The sequence below is a fragment of the Gopherus flavomarginatus genome, chromosome 14, assembly GCF_025201925.1.
Source record: "Gopherus flavomarginatus isolate rGopFla2 chromosome 14, rGopFla2.mat.asm, whole genome shotgun sequence".
NCBI lineage: Eukaryota > Metazoa > Chordata > Testudines > Testudinidae > Gopherus > Gopherus flavomarginatus.
In genome coordinates this window covers 43,576,517-43,591,685 of record NC_066630.1, presented here as the reverse complement: position 1 = coordinate 43,591,685, position 15,169 = coordinate 43,576,517, and the positions used below count along the sequence as shown (strand labels likewise).

Below are 15,169 nucleotides of genomic sequence, written 5' to 3'. Positions count from 1 at the left end.
AGCCATCACCTGGGGTCAATACTCTTGTTCGGAGACTCAAAAAAAATTCACAAGCAGCTCAAGCTTCACACCTCTCGAGAGGGCAGTTACCAGATACAGAAACAAATGGCAGGGCAGCAAGAGACCCTGGAGGGCTTCCAGAGAGCGATGAAAAAGCTGGAGTGTGAGGCCACTCACTTGTAAGGGCTGAAACAAAGGGACCACATTACCTCTTTGTAACATGCCACGTGTCGCACAGTAGCTTCACTGTACTCCCAGCTTCCGCAGTCTGGAGTGAATGCAAGCGAGAGATGGGCATGCACATCTGCGGCTAGTGCCAGCACAGAGTGGCTACACAAAGCCGGCTGCTACGAAAGCTTTTCCACACTTCTCCCTCTGCCATGCTCCCAAGGTGTCTCCTGGGCCACCTCTGAACAGCCTCTGAAAACAGCTGGCCATTCACTCACCACGCTCTTGCTCTTTCTGTCTGAAGCCAGGTAAGACTGGTTAAGTTGCATTTAATTATATTCTTCATGTGCATCTACTCTCCTGGTTGTGCCAACACCTGTTCTTTCATTCCCTACTAAATTCAAGAACAAGCATTGAAATAAGTCCAATATTCTTATGGAACTATGGTTACACACTCAACGCAGTTCTGACAAGGAAGAATTATGGGTGTTGAGTGGGGTAGTAGTTCTCAACCAGGGGCGGTACACAAGGTCTTCCAGCCAGGTACATCAACTCATCTAGATATTTGCCTAGTTTTACAACAGGCTTCATAAAAAGCACTAGCAAAGTCAGTACAAACTAAAATGTCATAAGACAATGACGTGTTCATACTGCTCTCCATACACTATATCAGTGCTTCACAACTTGGAGTCTGCAACCCCCAACAGGGTCATGGGATGGGTTTGGAGAGGGTCACAAATGCAGGGCATGTGTTAGAGGGTGGTGTTTGTGGGGGAGGGATCGCTCCGTGGTTTGAACACTGGCCTGCTGAACCCAGGGTTGAGAGTTCAATCCTTGAGGGGGGCACTTAGGGATCTTGGTCCTGCTAGTGAAGGCAGGGGGCTGGACTAAATGACCTTTCGGGGTCCCATCCAGCTCTATGAGATAGGTATATCTCCATATATTATAAGCAGAGCAAATGACTGGGGCCCCCAGAAGCTAAATTACATGCTTCAGCCTCCCAGGCAGCAGGGCTCAGACTTTGGTCCAGGGCTGAAATCAGACTCCTGAAAGGGGTACAATAGTCTGGAAAGGTTGAGAGTCACTGGAGTGGGGGAAATACAGAATTCAGACTTTGGCATTTTCTGCTACTGGTACTAACCTTGCAACAGAGTAAAGATTTCCATCATCATTCTGAGCTTTTAGAGGACATATCATTGTGGCCTCACCACAAGTCATGATCTCTAGAGGTGGCAGATAAACTGTTTATGAACCAGTCTCTTGGCATAATGAAATTCACGCTGCCATGTGGGACTATCTGCCAGAGTAGACACACAGAAAAGGAACCCCAGTCATCACACTGTGGGGTTCGCTATTTGTTCCCTATCAGCAACTTCCATAGCAAGCCTGTCTCTGTATGCTCAAAACAGTTCCCAACCCGGCTAGCTCAGGCTGGTAGCTATAGAATGTCATCATAAGGCAGAGACCAGGGCTGTCCGAGTCTGGAATGCAAACTTGCCTAGCAATTGTGATGATGTATGAAGTAGAGCAGAACATAGCTCATTCTTCTGGGTCACTAGCAGCAAACCAAAGTGAGGTGGCCCAGGAGACACCTTGGGAGCAGGTAAGTGCAGAAACAGTCTCCTCCAGTTCAGAGCTCCGCATCAGCCTCTGTACCAGGCCTCCACGTTCCATACTGAGCTCAGTGCTCACAAGCCTGGTCTCCTGTCCAAACGTCTCCTCTGAACACAGGATGCAAAAGAGCGTGTTGGGGGTGGGACAATGCAAGTCACTCAGCAATGCCTGCCTGTGCTCGGCTGGAAGGAACCAAGGTAGCATCTAGGATTGGGCCTGGCGACAGATCACTGCAAGCTCTCTTGCTGGCACACAGGTGAGCACTGGCACCTCTGCAAGCATTTAAAGGGTTGGCTGCTATGTGAGACAAGAGAGTTTTTAGCAAGCTGCAACAGGCTTTGGGGTCCCTTTTGGATTAATTAACCAACGTGGAAATCCCTCCCTTTCACTGCAGCTCCTTTCAGATCCCCTACAAGTCACCACGCTCTGCTCAGAGTAGCCCCATATGCCAGCCTCCCCTCAGAAGCACGTCACAAGGAGTGTCTGCACAATCAAGTCACACAGGGTACCTGGACACTGCAGCTGCAAGCGAGCGAGCTGCTCAGCTTGGGCAGACAGCCTCACAGTATAGCCAGCCATGTGCACTGGAGCTCAGACACAGCTGGGCATGTAGATCCATGGTCAGGCAACTAGCCCAAGATGCCACTGGTGCCACAACATCCACACAGCTATTTTTAGTGTGCTAGCTCAAGCCCTGTCAGTAAGAGTCTGTGTACCTGTGAGTTCAAACCCTGAAGGGGCCATTCAGGGATCTGGGGCAAAAAAAATCTGTCTGGAGATTGCTCTTGCTTTAAGCAGGGGGTTAAACTAGATGACCTCCTGAGGTCCCTTCCAACTCTGATACTCTATGATTTAGTTAAGGGGGGGGGCGGGAAGGACAGATAGCTTTGTGGTTTGAGCATTGGCCTGCTAAACCCAGGGTTGTGAGCTCAATCCTTGAGGGGGCCAATTAGGGATCTGGGGCAAAATCAGTACTTGGCCCTGCTAGTGAAGGCAGGGAGTCCTTCCAGTTCTATGAGATAGGTATCTCCATATATTTATATCTCAGCTGGGAGGCTTCTGTACCAGAGAAAGTGAGCAGCACTTTACACAGCCACTAACACAAGCAGATAATCACTGGCTCCTGATCAGGATCATCCAGAGATCCTGGTGGCTGCTACCTGAACTCCTGCATCTTCCAGTCTGTGCCCAGTGGATGCTGGCTACACAGGTGTCACCCAAGCTCTTGGATTACAGTTACTATCTCAAAATAGTGCAGAAGAAGCAAAGGTCCCAGCAGTCTCCTCTTGAGAGCATCCACTGCCACTGGTGCCTTGGACACAAGCTATGGGCTCAGATGACGACGAGCATCTTGAACTCCCTCTCTCTCAGCCAGGATCTGGGTGCTCGACACCTCACAGGACCAGCCCTCTGCACTGCAGGCACCAGCACTGGGAAGCTGTCCAGTTTCAAGGGAGGGGAGGGGAGGACTGGTGTTTCCTTTTAGTGTCACCCCCCCACATCCCACCCTGCAGGAAGCCTGCTAGGCCCTCTCCCACCCCACACTGCAGAGCAGCACAGGAAACCTGCAGGCTCTCTCTTGCTTTGTCCAAAGGAAGTGGTGTGCAACTGTACAAGGATCAGGTAGTGTGTTTTTACAGCAGCCACGCAACCATGACCACTGACTTCCTGCAGCTGCTCCCCATACCCCTGCTTGGCCCTCCAGCCTCCAAGACATTCCTCTTTTCAGAGAGCCAGTTGGTCAGAAGAGTTTGGAGGGGGACAGTGTGAGCAGACTAGCCACAGGCAAGGGATGGGATGGGGTCACAGCACTGCACACTCCAGGCAGCCCAAGCACAGACTCTAGAGGAGGAAGGAGCAGACAGCCCATGAAACTCCTCCAGGCACATTCCAGAGACTGGGCCTGTTCACTCAGGCTCCTGGCAACTCCCAGGCACGAGGTCTGACAAACACAAACTGCTCTGACTGGCTCACAGGCACAGCAGCAGCATGCCAGGGAGTGAGCAAGCTTCCAGAGTTACTGTGGCCCTCCAAAACTGGAGTTAGTGCAAGCCTCAAAAGCACCTGGTAGCAACCCATTCTGGGGCTTCTCTTTGATGATGCAGCCACATCAGCCCGAGAAGACAGCAAAGGTACAAGAAAGTATTGCTTCCTGTGTTCCCCATTGCACTCAGGTCTGACAACAGAGAAGGGACCCACTGCTTCTGTTACGTGCTGCACTCTTCCAGACCCGGTCTCCCCGCAGCAAATGGGCAATTTCTATTGGCACCAGCACTTACTGGTATTCCTCTCTTTTAAAGAGTCTCTTTCAAAGAGGAGGAGTATATTAGCAGTTAGAGCAGGGAACTTGAGTCAGGGCTCCTGGGTTCTACTCTCAGCTCAGCCATTATCTGTGCTATTTTGGCAACCTATTTCACCTCTCCATCTGCAGCTCCTGCATCTATTAGACAGGGTTAAATCCTGCTAACCTACCTCACAAGGGCACTGAGAAATAAGAAAAAGGAGTTGGGGCCTAATTCTGACAACGCTTATATCCGGGTAACTCAAGAGTAAACCCCCGGACCCCAGTGGAGTGGCAGATATCTTGCCTGCAGTATTTTAAGGAAAGCCAGCCCTTGGGCTGTCTGTTTCACAATGTTCCTCTAGCCTCTCTTTCATGTGGTCTTCAGCAGGTGAGTTAAGCTTGAAGTCTCTAGTACATTACTCATGAGCCTCTGATCAGAGATGTTGGCTCAAATCCAGTGAGAAAAACTGGTGCATATTTGTTCTAGTAAAGGGGAAAAAAACTAACGTTGTTTATTGGACACATCTGGAGGCTACCACAAGTTAATGGCAGGTTAATTAGCCCTATCTTGTGGTAGCCCACTTGGCTACTGTGGTGCCAAGAGATTTGTTCCTCATCTCAGAGGTATTCACTAAATGAGCTCTCTACAGCCTGTCTGGTTTGGCACAGAGGAAACAAGACCTGTGGGAAAAGGCACTTTCTTCCAGTATTCAGAGTAGCAGCCGTGTTAGTCTGTATCCGCAAAAAGAACAGGAGTACTTGTGGCACCTTAGAGACTAACACATTTATTTCAGCATAAGCTTTTGTGGCCACTGCATGCATCCGATGAAGTGGGCTGTAGCCCACGAAAGCTTATGCTCAAATAAATTTGTTAATCTCTATGGTGCCCCAAGTACTCCTGTTCTTCAAGTAATGAAATTCACGTTCCCCATGTAACTGTATTTCCTCCTATTATTTAATCTCATCTCCTCACTGAAGATGCTTGTGTTTGACTGACTCACAGAGCAATGAATGAGACACACAAACCCTATCAGCACATTAATAAATAAGCGATATGTGAAAAGCCTTGACAGCATTTCCAGGCAGTGGAACATAAACAAAAGAAGCCTGGAATAAATCTACTTCATGGACAGGGAAGAGGGTTGGTCAGATCTCTGGTAAGCATGACTGCAGCGTGTGTGGGGTGGGATGAATATGAAAATCTCTGTATGTAGGTAGGGAACACATAGAATTTAGGAGATAAACATGAACCAACCAAATCAAATCCAGCCACATGTGAAGTTAGTGCCCTCCTCAGTGGGCTTAGCAAAAAGGCCAAGGGACCATCTCCAGGGCAGCAGCAAGACTTACTGGCCAGCAACACAGAGGAAGCTAGCTCTGCCCTGCCACTCCCAGCGCTGTAAGCTAGTCTGGAAAGAGAAGATTCCTGTCTCCAACACAGATAATCCACTGTGAACTTCGCACATAACTTCAGCATCGAGTTAGACACCCTAGCAACACTGCCATCCCTGATCCACACACAAGAGAACTATGGGGGAAGGAAGAGTGTGACAAAGCAGTGCAGCCCAGCCAGCAGGGCTGAGCTGGGAGAAAGGACGCACTAGGATGTGGTTTCGTGGTGTGGCAGAGCTGTTGTAGAGGGAGAATCAAAGGTCTTGACCCACCCCAAAGTACAGTCCCCATGGCCAGGTTGGAGATCAGACCTGTACGCCCCAACAGATAGCTAGCAAGAGTAATGGGAACCATGCTAATGTCTGGGGGGCTGTATCTGGGCCACCGTACATTTTCACTAATAAAGATGAATTCCTGCTGGTGACTGCCTCCCGACTTGGAGACACTCTTCTCTAACTTTGGCTGTGGAGGCTGAGGGGGCCAGCAGAGGGAGAAGACGAGTGCTTGTATTTATGTACTGGAGATCTGTACAAGCCAACCAAAACAGCTGCATCCTGGGCTTGTCAGCAACTTGCTGACCAGCAAGTCAGAAGGAAGCTCTCTTTCTGGAACTGGGCTGGTTTCAGGTCTTGAGTCAGAAGGTTCAAATGCAGACCAAGATCTTGGAATAAGGTCACTCATCAGCTATGAGAAAGCTCTGGGACCTCAGGTCCCACCACATCCAAGTTCTACTACTACAGCTCATCATCCTATGCCTCCTCTCTAGCTTTTAGGGGCAGGACTAGAAGGAGGATATGCTCTTCCAACACAGACACACACAAGCTGGGACTCTCAGCTTGCCTTCTGAAGAGCCAACCAAAAACATATACATGTTCCTTTGCAAGAAGACTAGAATTAGCAGCTTCCTGGATGTTGGGCTTTCTACCAAACCTGCCACCACCCTGATCTTGGTTTGTCGCCTCCAGACGCCCACTCTCAGATGTGCATAGTGCACATTTGTAGCCCCTCTATGCAGGGGTGGGAGAAGCTGCAGAGAACCCATTGGTTCACTTTGCAAATACAGGACGGAGACTGTCACAGCAAGAATGAGTTTAAATGGCTCAACTGCTTACAATGCCAAAGATATTTAAGACAACAGTTTAACCACACATAATGTGTGTCCCATCAGAGCTGATGGGACAGAAAACTTATGATAATCCTAACAAGACAGCAAACCAAAATACAAATGGCTGGGCATCTCCTGAGATCAGCAGAGGACTATCATATAAAGTGATCTGGCTTTTCAAAGAGCTTCAGACCTTCAAGGACTGGGAATTCTGAGGCTGCTGCTGGTGGACTTTCCAGGTACATTTAGGGTATTTACATCTTGTACAATTCTCACAACCTCCTGTGATGAAGCTGTGCGTGGGGTCAGCATGACATGGATTGAGGTACGCATGCCTAAACAAGGCTGGAGATATGTCAGCCAGCCATACGCTCCTCATTTTACTGTGGCCCTTCATAATTATATATTAGCACTGGCTTCTGTGAAAAGGCCTAGAGGAGTTATTCCCTGCCATCTGTTTTCCCCCACAAAAAAACAAACAAATCATCCCCTACTCTCTATCTTACGAAAAGGCAACATCCTAAAAGCAAATCCACACGTTATCACAGACTTTGTGGCCTCCAATCAAATGAAGCATAAAAAAAGCCATGACCACCAAATAAGACCATGACTTTCCAATCACAGCTTCAGTTAAAAGGACAACTACAGTTAACTGGGGAACTAGACCCCCACCTCCCCCCAAGGAAACCCTCTCAGTAAGCAAAATTCATTTAAGTAAACAATGGAGACTCCTTTCCTAAGGAGAGGGCGCTCATCTGACAGGAAATGCTAACCAACCCACTCTCAGGGCAGTTTTATAGAATCATTCTGTCTGCAGTCTCTTCACATCTTTCCTATGAAGATCTAGAGGCTAAGAGGTAGTACTGTTCCTGTGTTACTGTACCTGAGAAATAGCAGTACAAGAGAGGCAGCTGGTCAGTAAAAATAGCCTGTCTCTTCTGAGGAGTATGCAGAGTGCCCAGCACAAGGAGACTGGTCTCATTTGATGCCTCTTGACACTGCTGCAATATAAATAAGATCCTCAGACAATCAGTTGTGTTCTGCAAGGAGGGAACATCCTCTGAAGGTTCCTCCTTGCAGAAGGAGATTAAAATCTATTCTAACAAAGGACCAAGTGCATTTAGGACCGAAACTTATGGACTCCGAATGCAATCTGATGTATCCAGGGGCGGCTCTAGGGATTTTGCCGCCCCAAGCACAGCATGCAGGCTGCCTCCGGCAGTTTGCCTGCGGAGGGTCTGCTGGTTCCACAGCTTCGGTGGACTCTGAAGCCATGGGACCAGCGGTCCCTCCGCAGGCATGCCTGCAGGAGGTCCACTGAAGCCACGGGACCAGCGGCCCCTCCGCAGGCAAGCCGTCAGAGGCAGCCTGCCTGCTGCCCTCGCAGCACCGGCAGCCTGCCTGCTGCCCTCGCAGCACCGGCAGCCTGCCTGCTGCCCTCGCAGCACCGGCAGAGCGCCCCCCCGTGGCTTGCAGCCCCAACCTCTGGGGCCCCTTGGTGTGCTGGGGCCTGAAGCCGCCTCTGGATGTATCAGCAACTCACCCTGTTCTCATTTTCAAGTCCCCCTAACAAACGAATGGTATAGTCATCCAAGCCAATATCAAGGCTTCTCTTCATTTACCAAAAATTTGTTGTTTCAGCATTTTACTGTGGCTAATAGGGAGTGGTTTAGCTCCCGGTAGCGGTGGGACTACAGAGGAAGAGGAACTGCAGAGAACGATCTATTGTAGCGTATTGAATTCCACCCCCCTCACACACACACTCCATTCTACCCATGAACAACAAAAGGTTACAGTAGACACAGTTTGCTTCCCCCTCCCTCAAACGGCTCCTCTACGAAATTCCCCACAGACATGCCTGCACACGGAAGACATGGGAGGTGAATACCAAAAAAGAAAAAAAATCAGACAAGTTTCCAGAATTATTAGTTTTTTGCGCTCCCGTTTTCTTCTCTTATCAGTGGCACAGGGGCACCATCACATGAAGGGTTATTGACTTAGGCCAAACAGTGCAATACACTTCTTAGAGCAAACCCACAACATCCTACAGGACCCTGAAGCAGACACCAGAGAAACCAAGTGCCTAGAGTTTCACACAGACAGCAAAGCATTTTATACGCAATTTTTAGAGGGCAGTAGTAAAAGCACAATAGTAACAATAATGTGACAGTGATACATATGGCCTAAAATGGAACAATTCAAGGCTATTTGATCTAGACTTTGCTGACGACATCACTCATCAGCGAAGATGCCAACGGACTACAAAAAACGTACAAGTCAAATAAAAAGTAATGGAGAAGATAGGTTTGAGATACAATGCAAAGAAATGTAAAGTCATGTTAATAGGGATAGTGACAAATCAAAACTGATGAAGAGAAGGTGGACAATTTTACATATCTTGGAAGTTCTATCAGCCAAGATGGTAATATAGGCTCATAGACTTTAAGGTCGGAAGGGACTGTTAACGATCATCTAGTCTGACCTCCTGCACAATGCAGGCCACAGAATCTCACCCACCCACTCCTGTAACAAACCCCTAACCTATGTCTGAGTTATTGAAGTCCTCAAATTGTGGTTTAAAGACTTCAAGGTGCAGAGAATCTTCCAGCAAGTGACCCGTGCCCCACGCTGCAGAGGAAGGCGAAAAACTGCCCTGGAGAAAAATTCCTTCCCAACCCCAAATATGGCTATCAGTTAAACCCCGAGCATGTGGGCAAGACTCACCAACCAGCACTCAGGAAAGAATTCTCTGTAGTAACTCAGATCCCATCCCATCTAACATCCCATCACAGACCACTGGGCGTATTTACCTGCTAATAATCAAAGATCAATACTAGTTCCAAGGAAAGAAGAAGAAGAAGTGGGGAGACAAATGCTGCATTTGGAAGACTGAAAAACATCTCCCTCAAGACAAAACTGAATGTTTACAAAGCAATTGTTATTGCCATCACAACATACAGCAATGAGACATGGCAACTTATGAAGAAAGACACGCAAAAACTGGATGCATGTCATCACAAATCTCTGATAAGAATATTGGGAACAACATATAGAGATAGGAAGATGAGTGAAGAAGTCAGAAAAATTACTGGACAAGGTACCCTCTCACAAATAATCTACAAAAGACGACATCAGTGGCTGGGACACGTGCTGAGAATGGAAAAAGAATGCTTACCAAATACTGCTCTTGAATGAAAGTCAGAAAATGCAAGAAGAAAGAGAAGACGACCACAAGTAACATGAAAACTAACAGTTCTGAACGACATCAAGCACCTCAACACGAAATAGGAAGATTTGGAGAGAAGGGCAGTTGACAGGCAAGGATGTCAAAAGCGCAGTGTGCAGCAAAGCACAGGATGGACTAAGGTCTAAGTAAGAGCACAAACTTTCACTAATTCACACTAATAACTGGGAGATCCAGGAGGTTTTTTTAAATCCATTTTTCAAATTAGCTAGAAAGCGAGAAAACATTGGAGAAGTTCAGATTCTGTCTCTCAGAAAGATACTTGGAGAATGGTAGTGAGCTCTGACTGAACTAGTGTCATCACATACAGAGAATGCTATCAACACCACTGTAGAATATTCTGTATAATGAAGCCTTCGGAATACAAGGCCTCCAGTACCACCTCTGCAATAAAAATCTTTGCTGGGAGGTGCAAATCAGTGAGATTCTACTGCAACAATGATACTTTGAACTTCTGTAGCAGCTTTCAGGAGATCACAAAATGCCTCACAGAAGTATCTTCTTTTTAAAAATCGAGATGGAAACTGAGGCAGATACAGATGATGTGTCTTGCGTAATGTCACATGGCAAGGCAGCTAGGAACAGACCCCAGGAGTCCTAACTCCCAATCCTGCACTCCAGCTACTTGACTTAACCCAGATAATCAGGCAGGCAGTAAACAGCAGTAATTGTGCTTCTGGCACTCTGCAAACTAGGATTTAACTCAGGACACCAGACAGCATCCATCTGAGTGGCTGCAGCAACCCCTACGGATTGGAAGGAGTGGGAAGCAAGTCCTATGAGTCTTGCTTTGTACTCAATTCCCCTCTATGTTTTGCTCCCTAGTCTCAAACCCCTCTTGAAATGAGGCATTTTCCTAAGATGTACAGAGATTCCCAGAACCATGTCACATAACAAGAACATTTACAATATTCAGGAAGGGGGCGGAGGGAGAGAGAAGTCCCAGACTATTCCAGGAAACAAGGCAACATCCCTGAAATGACTTCATAGCAGAGAGGACTCCCACCTCTTCCCCCGGTCCCAGATCAGAGACAATCCCACTGGGAGAGCCAGTTTCTTTCCACCCAGTCCAGCCAACAGAATGGTTCAAGAGTGGAGGTCAGGAACGGGGAAGGGAGCTTCCTCCCTCCACTCAGCCTAGCATATTTCCTGTAGCAGCGCCCAACTGGCTCCCTAGCCTAGTCAAGTAGGCCAAAGAAGCCATTTTCTCTCTCTCTCTCCACTTGGTCCAGGGCATCATGACCATACCAGATAGTTGGATGGGAAACCCCCTTTGGCCTCTGCCTGGCCTTTTATAAGAATAAATGAGAAATTCCTACTTCTCGTTTTCCGAGGTTCTTGTGACCCTCTCCTCTCCTTCCTCTTTTCTGAGGACATCTGGACAATAAGGACTGTAACCAACTCCCTTTCATATACAATACCGAAACCCATTTCAATCCTTCCAAGTCAATGGCTTGAACTGTAGTGAGTTTACACCAGCCTCAGCCCACTTTTGTCAGTTGCTAGACCCCCACTTGACGCTTTTAAAAGGCAGATCAATATTCTTTCTCCAGGGAGTCTCCCCCTTTCTCCTTCCAGGAGACAGAACACAAGAGTTAATGCCAGCCTCAACTGTTACACCAGGCACTCTAGGGAAGTAAAGGGCAGCCATTGCCCTGAATCAGTTTTGACCCATGTGCTGTTCTATAACCCAGCAAACCAGTGGTGACAGGTCCCAGCCACCCATCATCTACCTTGGGGAGAGCCCCTGGGGCCCAATCTCTCCCATGGCTGCAATTTGCTCCTTTCCAGGTAACTCCCATGTGCCCCTTGGACCCCCAGTGAATTCCAGCGGGCCCCCCGTTTCCTTAGACAAGCCAGAAAGCCAGCTGGATACCCCCCCTTCCGGGTTCCATTGCCGAAGCAGGAGGAGACCGGGAGCCTGCCCGTAGGGAGCCCGATCCCCGAGCCCAGCCCGGCCGCGCCCCCATCTCCCCGCCGGCCACGGGACTCACCGCTGTGCGCGCTGAACCAGCGGGGCGCGATGTGCAGGGGCAGCGCGTCGGCTAGCGAGGCTCGCGGGCCCAGGTACAGCATCCCGTCTCCATGGCGACCGCCTCCCGTCTCCTGGTAACCATTGCCATGGGCGTAGGTGGAGTCTGCGCCCGAGCCGCCGCCGCCCGGCGCCCGCTCGGGGTCGCCCGCCGCCCGGGCCGCCGCGGCGTAGAGGCCGAAGGGGACCCCGCCGGCCGCGCTCGGGTCCATGCCCATGCCAGCCACCGAGCTGACGGAGCGGCTGCGCAGCCCCATGGCGCCGCCGCCGGCCCGGTAGTGACCGAAGTGGGGCGCCCCCCCGGGCGGGGGCACGGCGCTGTCGTCGGTGGAGACCCCCGGGAAGGGCCCCCGCGAGCGGGCCGCGGTGCTCTGCTTGCCGCCCATGGGCCGGCCCGCCGCCGCCCGACCGAGAGCGCTCAGCACCGAGCCCCTACAGACACCCCTCGGCGGGGGGAAGGGAGGCTGACGAAAACGGAGGAGGCGGGGACGGCAAACTAGGAATTAAAATTCACCCGCGCCTCCGGCATGTTCCCCCCGCCAGGTCCCGAGAGGCCCCCAGCTGCTCATCCACAGCCGGGGCGGGGGGGAGTGAGGGAGGGTCCGCCCACCGGGCTGCGGGCCGGGGGGAACAGCAGGCAAGGGCCGCCCGCCCGCCCGCCTGGCTGCAGGGCCGGGACTCGGCTAGCAGCCCGCAGAGACGATCTGCGCCCGCTTCTCCACGCCGAGCCCGCAGCGAGGCTGGCTCAGCCTGCGTCCGGCTCCGGCCCGCTGGGGACCTTGTCCATGGAGCGGAGCCTCCCGCCTCGCAGCCCGCTCGCCTCCGCCCCGGGCCGTTCTCTCCAGCAGCACCGCGCTGCTGGGGCCAGCGGAGACAATAGGCGCTGCCAGGACGCATGCGCCACGGTTGCTCCGCCCCCGCAGTCTGCATTAACCCCTTCACTGCCAGAGCCCGCACCGCCAGCTGGGCTCCCCGGGCGCAGGAGAGATGGCGGGGGCGGACCGAGGAGTTAGGTGGGGAGTAGAAATGCGCTCTCAGGAAGGCGAGGCCCTGCTTCTCCTGCAGCTGGGAAATGCCCCTGCTTCCAGACACTACCTGAAAGCTCCCGCTAGGGCTCACACTTCGAATCACCGTACCAGTGCTACCAGCAAAGGGGAGCATAGACTCCTCGCTGTGTGTTGAGGATGGAAAAGCCGCAAGCCTCTGCTGCTAATTATAATGATGTGTGAAGCGCTGACAGCGTGCTGTTATGGTGGAACAGTCCTGGGACCATAGTTAAGGTTGCATCATAGATTTCAGTTTATTATTCGTTTCACAGTAATGCCTAGAGCCCTTAGCGGACATAGGGATCCATTGTGCTAGGCACTGTACAGACACATAATACAAGACAGTTTCTGTCCCAAAATGCTTACAACATTCAAACGGGACAAAGCAAAGATTAATTGCTACATTTGAAAGTTGGGAAGCTGAAGCACAAACCAATTAATGGCTTTACTGGTGAGTGGCCTGGCTCACTGACTTCATTAGAACTGTTGGTGTGAGTACATTTATGCACATACACATGCATAACGTCACAGATTTTTGGAGCAGAGACTGTATTTTGTGTCATGCACACACAGAGCTACCTGTGTCAGGTCTTAATTAATAATAATAATGCACCCAGACCATTTTCAAAATGTCCTGTCCTTGTGCACTTCCCCCTCTCGGCTGGAGAGTCAAATAGATTTTACTGTAAAGAAGTTTTTCTTGACAGTCAGCCAGAAAGTTTCCATTTGAATTCATTCCATTATTGCTCTTAGGTCTTATGTTCCTTGAAATAATTCCTCTCCCTTCCTGTCACTTACACCATTCAAGTATTTGTAGATTATTGCCATGTCCTCCCAGAGACAAAAGTAAGCCAGATTGCACTGGCTTTCGCTGCAGGGATTTAAAGGGCTCTCAGCTCCCCACCACAGCTGGCAGCCCAGAGCCCTTTAACGCCCGCCCGCCTGCAGCTCGGGTGGCCGGGCTGGGGCCAAATTTAAAGGGCTCTGGGCTGCCACGGCTGCCGTCAGCCCAGAGCCCTTTAAACCCCATCCCACAGCTGAGATTTAAAGGGCTCAGAGTGCCCCCCCTCTGCAGGTAGCTCAGAGCCCTTTGAATCCCGGCCACGGCTCTGGTGGCTGGGCTGGGGCCAGGATTTAAAGGGCTTGGAGCTCACCTCAGGGGCAGGAGCTCTTGGCCCTTTAAATACCTGCCCCAGCCCTGCAAAGCTCAGGGTTCCCCTTAGCAACCAGAGCCCCGGGTCCTTTAATTTGCCCCTGAACTCTGCAGCTGGGAGGCCCTGGTTGATTTAAAGGCCCTAGGTCTCCCAGCCACAGCTGGTGCCCCAGGGCCTTTAAATCTTGAGAGGCCATACCCCCCTCAGGACTCCAGCAGTACCAGTAAGTCCTGTAAATTACTTTCACCGTGTCCTCCCTTTGTCCCTGATTGTGCAATTGTCAGTACGATGCCATGTGACGCACAACCAGAAAAAAAACAAAAAACAGTGACTTGGTGATTTAATATGGTATGACTGAGTGAAATAGTTTTAACTTTCTCAGATTCCTTAAGTGCAACAGGGCTATATTGAAAAATTCCCAAATTAGCATTAGTAGGATCATTTTAGAATATTAACACCAAATAATTTTTACAACCTTATTTACTTTGAACTATTTATATTTATTACTTAGTTTTTGCATTTTACTTGGCTTCCACTATAAAAATAAACTACTCAATTTTATTTAAATTTATTTCCTAGTTAGTTTAACTTTCAGGTTCTCATATACTAGCATAAATCTTCTTCAGCATTGCAGTTGCAAACATTGGCCCTAGTCCTGCAAACATTTAAACATATGCTTAACTTTACTGTTACAGTAGAATCTCTGAGTTACGAACACCTCAGGAATTGAAGCTGTTTGTAACTCTGAACAAAATGTTATGTTTGTTATTTCAAATTTTACAATTGAACATTTAAACAGCTATGAAACTTTATTTGGAGAAGACAAATGCTGCTTTTAGCCATATTAATTTAAATCAGTGGTTCTCAAAGTTTTGTACTGGTGACTTCTTTGACATAGCAAGCCTCTGAATGCAATCCCCTCCCCTTATAAATTAAAAACACTTTTAAATATATTTAATACCATTATAAATGCTGGAGGCAAAGCGGGGTTTGGGGTGGAGTTTGGCAGCTTGTAATTCCCCATGTAATAACCTCGTGACCCCCCTGAGGGGTCCCAGCCCCCATTTTGAGAACCCCTGATTTAAATTAACCAAGCACAGAAACAGTTTCCTTCCCTTGTCACAATTTTT

The 15,169-nt window shown here is 49.6% G+C and overlaps 1 protein-coding gene across 1 annotated transcript in view; it reads right to left on the bottom strand.

Annotated features, from left to right (window-relative positions):
• ZNRF1 (zinc and ring finger 1) overlaps window positions 1-12,717 on the bottom strand; it is a 105,774-nt gene extending 93,057 nt beyond the window's left edge. Inside the window, exon 1 of the mRNA XM_050922465.1 lies at window positions 11,802-12,717. Coding sequence (XP_050778422.1) covers window positions 11,802-12,225 — 424 coding nt within the window. The 5' untranslated portion in view covers window positions 12,226-12,717. The remainder of the gene's footprint in view (window positions 1-11,801) is intronic.
• Window positions 12,718-15,169: the final 2,452 nt, after the last annotated feature.